The sequence below is a fragment of the Leguminivora glycinivorella genome, chromosome 1 (genome assembly GCF_023078275.1).
Source record: "Leguminivora glycinivorella isolate SPB_JAAS2020 chromosome 1, LegGlyc_1.1, whole genome shotgun sequence".
Classification (NCBI taxonomy): Eukaryota; Metazoa; Arthropoda; class Insecta; order Lepidoptera; family Tortricidae; genus Leguminivora; species Leguminivora glycinivorella.
Genome location: NC_062971.1, coordinates 1,452,843 through 1,461,164, shown reverse-complemented (window position 1 = coordinate 1,461,164; position 8,322 = coordinate 1,452,843). Strand labels below are relative to the sequence as shown.

At 38.9% G+C, this 8,322-nt stretch overlaps 1 protein-coding gene across 1 annotated transcript; it reads right to left on the bottom strand.

The window, feature by feature from the left end:
- Positions 1 to 782: 782 nt before the first annotated feature.
- On the bottom strand, positions 783 to 8,055 carry LOC125232402 (chromatin target of PRMT1 protein). The gene is made up of 5 exons (XM_048138053.1): positions 7,656 to 8,055; positions 7,034 to 7,194; positions 6,354 to 6,458; positions 5,140 to 5,309; positions 783 to 3,671 (listed from the first exon to the last, which is right to left on the bottom strand). Exons 1-5 carry the CDS (start codon positions 7,854 to 7,856, stop codon positions 3,529 to 3,531), a joined length of 780 nt encoding a protein of 259 aa, XP_047994010.1. The 5' UTR covers positions 7,857 to 8,055; the 3' UTR covers positions 783 to 3,528.
- Positions 8,056 to 8,322: the final 267 nt, after the last annotated feature.

Genomic DNA, 8,322 nt, shown 5'->3' with positions numbered 1-8,322 from the left:
CAGGACACGTCAAACTTATAACACCCCGTCGTTTTTGCGTCGGGGGTTAAAAAGGACCGTTCACCGTTCACAACTTTTATTATGGGAGTGAGCAATTCCCTAAAAGTTTGTACATGTATTTGGATCACGTCTTTGATTTTGATAAAAATTAGTACCTGGGCTGATAGAGTTCATGATGCTGAGCAAGATCCACTAGGTTTCCCAAAATGTCCTAGGTAGTTTGTATGAAACCTTCCTTTTTTGTTACCAGATTTCTATACAATTTCGGTAAAAAATTGGTCCAGCAAAATTTGAACGATATTTTTTATTTCAACCTGTATTATTCATAGTGTTGCATTTGTGGTAGTATGCGTGCTGACTGCTGGCACTGCAGACGATAGTACACTTTATTACACTGTGCTGCTGGCGTCAACAGTTTTCTTAGTAGATCAATATTAATTTAGAATAGAATAGAATAATGTTTATTCAGGCAACACACATCATTGCATTACATAAGAACAAATAAAGTACAAAGAAACAATTATACAATCTAGAAGAAAACAATAAAAACAACGAAAACCATAGAATATGTGAAGCTGAAATGGTCTCCACTCAGCAATGCAGTTTCTCAGCAATTTACTTCCTGATTGGCCGATTTGTTTCTCGGCTTCTCTTTCAGTCGGATTCTGAGTGAATTCGGTGAAATCGGAATCGGGCAAAACAAGAAACTGGCGAGCGTAATCAGAGATCAGAGTTATAGGTATTAGGAGAACTATCGAGTGCCGTGAAATAAAATCACAAAGTAGAAAACGTACTTTCGTTTAATGAAAACAACAAATGTATTACTTATCCTACACTGACATTTGTCAATATTTACATTATGTTCATATAAGTGTCCATAGTATGCAGGGTAGAGGTAAGAACATCCTGTGTATGAAACCACAGAATATATAATAGTACAAGTACAGAAGGCTCACTCCTCTGATATTCACAAAATGCCGCCATTCTAAATTCTTAACTACATTAACAAACGGAGTGCACGCGAGCAGCCGACATTGAATTCTATCGCACCAAGCGAAGGTCGTCACCACTGAATGGGCCGCGAACTCGCGGCCCCCGGCATGTACTTGTAGCGCGGCGATAGAATCGCGGAGTGAGCCGTCCACTTCTCCTTACCTCTACCCTTCATAATCCATAGTTAAATTTTCCTGTTTAGCCCCCCACCCCCCCTCCCACATCTAGCGTCTCGCCAGCATAGCGTCGGGCTAACTGTATGACAAAGCCGACGTTGCGCCGACGCGGCATCTTTTTTCATACAGTTGAGCCGACGCTACGCTCGCGAGACGCTAGATGTGGGGGGACCCTTAACTAAACAGCTTGTCACATAATGTCAAACTTTTACGTATGTGTATTATTGTGTATTGTAGTGAAATACAATTTTTTTATATTTTCTAACCAAGGATTCATTCATTGTACTTATCGGTGGCGGCTGGTGAAAATTTCAGCTAGGCAACACCAAAACAAAAAGAAACCTACCTTTACATTAGGTACTTTAATAGTAATCAATTTTAGGCAAGCCGGTGGGAATCGGCTTGTATGGACCAGCCGCTGCTGTATTATGTGTAAAGGCCAAGGCAAATTCATAATTAATTATTTTTTGCTAGTATAGATGGCGCTCTATACTTTATTCGCCAACTCTAATATATTTATAGACCGTCAAGTAAATTTTGTCACTAAAAGATGTGCGAAATTCATATTTTCTATGGGACAATGAAGCTACGCCCTTACATTTTTTAATTTGCCACCTTTCTAGGGACAAACTTTGCTTGACCGTCCGTAGTTTATATGACAACTAGGCCACAACAACGCCATCTTAACTGTCTTTTCATGAAAATATTCACAGTACTTTACTGTATATATTTTAGTAGGTATGTAGACTAATATAGAAAATGTAATAAATCCTGTTTTCTATATTAGAACACTAAAATCAAAACGTTTTTCTGAATAGTTTCATATAGTAAGTAGTTACAAATCAGGATAAAACTAGTAACTACAGATATTTACTCAATTTACTAATAATCATACCTGGCGAAATATATTCACAGTAAAGTTGACACTCAAAACTATATCCCGTTTTTTGATGTATATAGAATAAACTAATCGTTGTTATTATTGAATCTTGTAGCGTAGAAATACTTAGTTTTTGATTTTCACATAGGATTGAAAACACTTATTTTTAGTGTTAAAACCACACTAGTATTTTCATAATATAAATTTCTGTTATCTTTATCACAAAAAACAAAAAAAAAACTAAATATACACTATCCTTAAACACTATGTCAATTTTCAATGAGTCCTTATGTATATGTTTTTATTTCAGTCACTTTTTCACTTTACATAGATTACAGTATTTTATTCAGATGACGCGTTTGAAAAATAGGCAACTGGGCAAGTTTAGCAATACTTGAAGAAGTAAAACGGATGGTCTTGGGTTCAAATCCTAGGCAGGTCATTTATATATCAGTAATAATAATAATAATATTTAACTGTGACAGGTTAAGAATATTACCACCCCCTTTCCTCCTGTGGGTATAGTAGACGTCTACTGTGGGATATAGGTGAGGAACCTGTCACTACATTATCACAATTTTCTCTTCTTTCAACCCCTTAATTGCTAAGAGTGGCACTGACACGTCAGCAGTTCCATTTCCGGAAATACAGGCGTGAGGCGTGAGTTTAGGGCAGCGTCGGGCCAACTGTATGGAAAAAGACGCCGCGTCGACGTCGCCATACAGTGAGCCCAACGCTACGCTCGCGAGACGCTGAGAGGGAGCCCTTCCTTATGTATGTATTATATTTTGTATGGAAGGAGCTTCCTTCAATTTAATTTGATACTGATTTGATGAACCCTTCAAGTTCGCAACTTTCATAGCTCAGAGACCCTAGTAAATCTGTCACTTAACTAAGAGTTCCATGGCACTCTTCATATAAGTGTCGAGTTTCTTGTCCAAGGCGGACTTAGTGCCGGCCATGTAATTGGTCTAGTAAGTCTAGTTGCAACTTTTACACCCACTAAATTGCCATTAGAGTTTACAAGTGGTTTTTACAATTGAGTAGTATAGCTACGCTCGCCCAGATGTGTATAATTATTGTAACCTATGTTAATCACTGTCACTTCACTCAAGTTCCATGGCATTTTTCATGTAAGTGTCCAGCTCTTTGTCCAAAGCAGACTTAGTACCTGCCATGTATTTATACCTTTTTTTATCCATTAGCTCGTTGGGTGAACGACATCCGGAAAATTGCGGGTCACAACTGGATGAGACTAGCTCAGGACCGGGATACAGTGGCGTACTAGAAGAGAGGCCTATGCTCAGCAGTGGGCGATAAAGGGCTGATATGATGATGATGTATTGGTCTAGTTCTAGGTTTTATACACATAAAATATTAAAAACGTTGGCATGATGTTACGTTAAACGATTGGATAGTATTGCTATGCTCGCCCAGACGTATGTATAGTTACTGTAATCTATGTTAATCACTGTCACTTCACTCGAGTTCCATGGCATTTTTCATGTAAGTGTCGAGTTCCTTGTCCAGGGCGGACTTAGTGCTGGCCATGTATTGGTCTAGTTGGAGGTCCAGCTCCTCCTTTGTGGGTACCGGTTTTGGCGCCTGGCGGGATATGCCACCTGTTGAATACAAACATTAGTGTTATTATTATATAGTACTGTTCATAGTTGTAATAGTATAAAATAGTAAGTATAATTATAATAAGCAATACTTTTGTTATAATTGAGATGATTCATTTTGAAGTAAATGGTAATATTTTAGATGTGTAAAAAACATAATGGTGAACTTATCTTGACAGGTTGTATAGGTAAGTAACTGGTCATGCAGTGAACATAAAGGTTAGTTTTAGTTAACAATCATTTATTTTTATAGAATTAAAATAGGAGTTAGTTATTATGTTGTTAAAATATATATTTTTTGAATTGATAAACAGTGAGTGAGTGGTATGAGTATGGTAATAGAAAAAAAATGATATGTTATATGAATTAAAAATCGAAATAACATGTCATATATTAAAGAAAAAATGACAGACACTAGTGGCGAAGGCCGGATTCGAACCGGCATCTTTAGTAATAGTTTTGCCGCTGGTGGTGTCTGTCTTTTTTTTTCTTTAATATATATGACATCTTATTTCGATTTTTAATTTAATATAATTATAGTAGTGTGACTATTTAAACAACACATGTCAGAATATTATTTGTTAAATATAATTTGATTTCTCATAGTCGCCTGTTATAGGTATGAAGTCGAATTTAACAGTTATAAGGTCACGGTAGTTTTTTTTTTTCAATGTTTACGGGTTTTTTATGTATTTTAAAATAGTTATAAATTTCAGAAGTCGGGCCACATTAAGTCAGAGAATACAAGCTACGGACAGAGGAGCGCGCTGAGAAATATGGGAGAGGTATCAGGGTAAGGGCGATCGGATGTAAAATTTGCGGAAAAAGTTCAGCAAATTGTTACTCACTGTTACAACCTCCCTGACATTCACAAAGTAGTCACTATGAGAAGTACTAGCCGCGAGACCCGTGGTCACAGCCTAAAACAGATTCGCATTTCTACTACTACTAAAGCTGCATATAATTACCTATTCAATCGTGTCGTAGCGGCTTGGAACCGTTTACCGGATAGTGTTGTTACTGCTCTACAAGTGGCTTTTAAATAATAAGATAGTGACATGACTTCGCCAACTATAAATCATGAGACACTGCGTGACATAGGCTCATCAGCCGAATAGCTGCTCGCCTATAATTGAATAGTCGGACCAGTGGAGGGCCATCGTAAAAGAGCCGGATTACCCACGCGCTGGTTCAACACAATACAATACAATACAATACAATAGTTTATTGATAACGCCAAGTTACATGTCAGTTGATGTCAGGTATAAACATTTGATTATAATTGTTTAAAAATACATTGGACATTACATTAATGAAGTATATAATTGAATAATAATAAAAGGTACGTTTTATGAAGTATCGAGTGTATAAAGATACGTGTCACAACTCTCATTATTATTTGTTAAGACACAAAGTACGTGTAGAAGTTAGTTTGAAAGTAGATAGTTGGTATGAGATAGTTCCATACCTCGTCCTCGTCCCCTCGCCGCTCCGCGCGCTCGGCCCCTCCCCGCGCCCGGCGCCGCTGTGTCCCCGCGCCCGCGCCCGCGCGCGCGCGCGCCCCGCCCCCGCCCCACCCCGCGGCCCCGCAGCGGGCGGCTACCGACGCGGCTGACTCGTCCGAAGTGAGCGCCGCCTCTGTGCAACATCCGACATTTTAAACACTCTTCTCATCGTCTGCGTCCAATTTTACAGAACGATTTCTTTAAATCTACATAATAATAATATGTTATTTAAGTACATTTACCTATATTATACTACGTAAAGCGCTATATCTGCCGGAGTATGATAAAGGTGGAGGACGCCCCCTTCTACCTGATGGACGGATGACGATACTCATACAAAAGGAAAACCTGCCCGACCCGACGACCCGGGACGGAGCGTCCTGGCGCCGTAGAATTAGGAGAACCGACCCTACATGAAGTGGGAAGAAGCAAAGAACAGAAAAGAAAGGGGTTTTCGGGAGCGAATCGATCTAGCTCAGTCTCAGGTCCGAGAAACGCGAATTCTCCAGTTTTAATCGTTTTTCTTTCGCATCAGTAAATGCAAAATACGGTAACTATATCATTATATGATACATCATTTAAAAACACAATAGTAGTTTTATCATGTTTTTATTTGTTTGATTTATTAATAAAAATGTTTTCCTTAAAACACAATAAAATAAAAAATTACTTTTTCTACTCCCGTGTTGTTATTCGTCATTTACCGTGTCGTACATAGATCGTTAAAACCCTACATAAATAATGCCCGCCCCCGGCCGGCGCCCCGCGCATACGATATAGCTCTTAAAGCATTGTTAGGTAGCCTTTAAGGGATATAGCGGGCCGCGGGGCGCCGGCCGAGGGCGGGCGGCGGCGCGGGGGAGTGCGAGCGACAGGGTGAGTGCAGAAACATTGCAGAGGACAAGTCAAAATACTTATAGGAAACAGTGCGATTTTCACGAAAGTTATTCTAGAAAACTATTCAAAAGTAAGTGCGTGGTCGTAGAAAAAGTATTGTATGCAACGGTGTTTAACTGAATCAAAAAATACTCGTGGCGTCTACCCACGCCACTCGTCTTTTTTGACCTCCTTTAAACGCCTGTTGCATAAAATACTATAATATGTCATCTTTTTCACCTCCCTATACATATGGACAATACTCTCCACCATATAAGAAATTAGTAATAATGAATATTACCTCAGTCGTCCGCGGAGCACCCGATTGCCGACGCGCCATCTCAGACCGCGCAAGCCTCGGCCTCGCCACACCCCACCAGACAGATTCCCGAAAGATGTCGAGCGACTGTAAAAAAACGATTTAAAATCTTGAAAAAAATTATTATACCAAATTACATCACACCAATTGATTGTTTTTTTTTTCACAAAAAAAATCACTAAGTATATAAAACCTGACTCACATGACATATTCCCTCACATGAGAATCATGTGATCAAACCTTAGCAATGCATTTATTTATTACTTTACAAATTGTTTGTTTAACAACTCATACAGCCAAAGCCTACAGAAAAAATTACGTCTGTTTACTTAGGTGCAATAAACGAGTTATTCTTACGAAACCTAATGACGATGCCACAGGCAAAATAATAAAAAGCATCAAAGAGGTCTGATTACAACAATTACCCTTTGAACCTTGTCAAAAAACATGAAGGTTTACAATTTACATTGGTCATCTGTGACCACAGTCAATGCAACCCGGCCGAAACGTTGGAAAAAAGGAAAAATAATGATATTTAATCGCGATGAACCTGTAAGAGGTTTTAAATAGGTTTACGTTGGGTTCTAGCCACGCATGTCAGAAACGACTTTGTTGATCAGAGTTAGTGTAGTATAATTTCTAGATCATTCTATTGCACTTACTTGAGGTTCCCATTGGACTGTCTCCAAGAAATCCTGCTCTTGATTCCTCGCTGGCTCAGGTCTCCAAAACTGTTAGAGCGTCGAAGCCCTGCTAAGCTGCTCTCGCTACCAAAACGCCTGAGCCCCCCCGCGCCAACACCGAGTCTTTGGCGGAGGGCTTGCTACAAATAAAACATAAAAATTTCAGCTTTTCAAATTGAAATAAATACAGTGTAATTCCGCTATAAGGATGAAGAATGGTTGGTCACTTGACATGTTTGTTCCGGCATTGAATCTATTTGACCCATTGCAAATCAGATTTACAACAATGTTTGTCAAGAGAACAGACATGAAAGAGAAATTCCATGAAATGGAAATCTAGTCTAACTAAAACAATATAACCTAATTGGTCAAAATATCAAGTGGTAACTTAACCTATAAATTCTGCATAAACATAATTAAACATGGGTTGTTGCATCAAACATTACTCAAACAAGTTTCCTTTCGCCTGGCGGGCTTACAAAGGCTACGTCGCAGTGTCGGTGCTCTTATCAATGTTGTATTTTTTGTAAACAAAACCGAAAACAAAAAAAAAGTAAGACAGTTACCAAAAACAAACAAACGGAAGTTGATTGTTTCTTACCCGTTTAGCCTGTTGCTCTAAACGGCGGGCGATCTGCTCAATCAGGTTCCTGTTCATGTTATCACTATAGAAGCCGCCGGTCGAAGGCCTCCGCCGCGGCGTGCGAGGCCGAGCCGGCGCCGGAGACGCCGCGAACATGGTGAACCTTTCATTCAGGCTCATAGACGTGGCCTGGAGGCCGTGAACTTGATCTATTACCATTTTGGCAACCCGCGAAACCTCGAGGATACAGAATTGTGAAATTGAAACACGAGAACCGCAACTCAAGAGGATCGAAGTTCGACTCAAAGTAATTGAAACCGTATTTCAACACTCAGCGAATGGTTTAAAGTTCAAATGCACTGTAATAAAACTGTATTTGATATCTGAGACATATGCGAAAATATTTTCTGCAGACGCTCGCGGCATGAAAAATAAAGTGAATGAATGGTGTGAAGGAAACGAATGAGTGAAATGAATGGATTTGTAACGTCAATCAAGAACTGAATGATTTTGCGTTTTATTTTTGTATGATCAAATATTTATTTAAATTATTCATATCGTGTTTCCAAGCACTATAAGAAATATTTCACGCAAATATAATTCAAAGTATTATCACTCAAATGCAATACTGCAGATTGCTTAGTATCGTATTGATAGTTTTATTGATGAGACAAAACAATCAAAA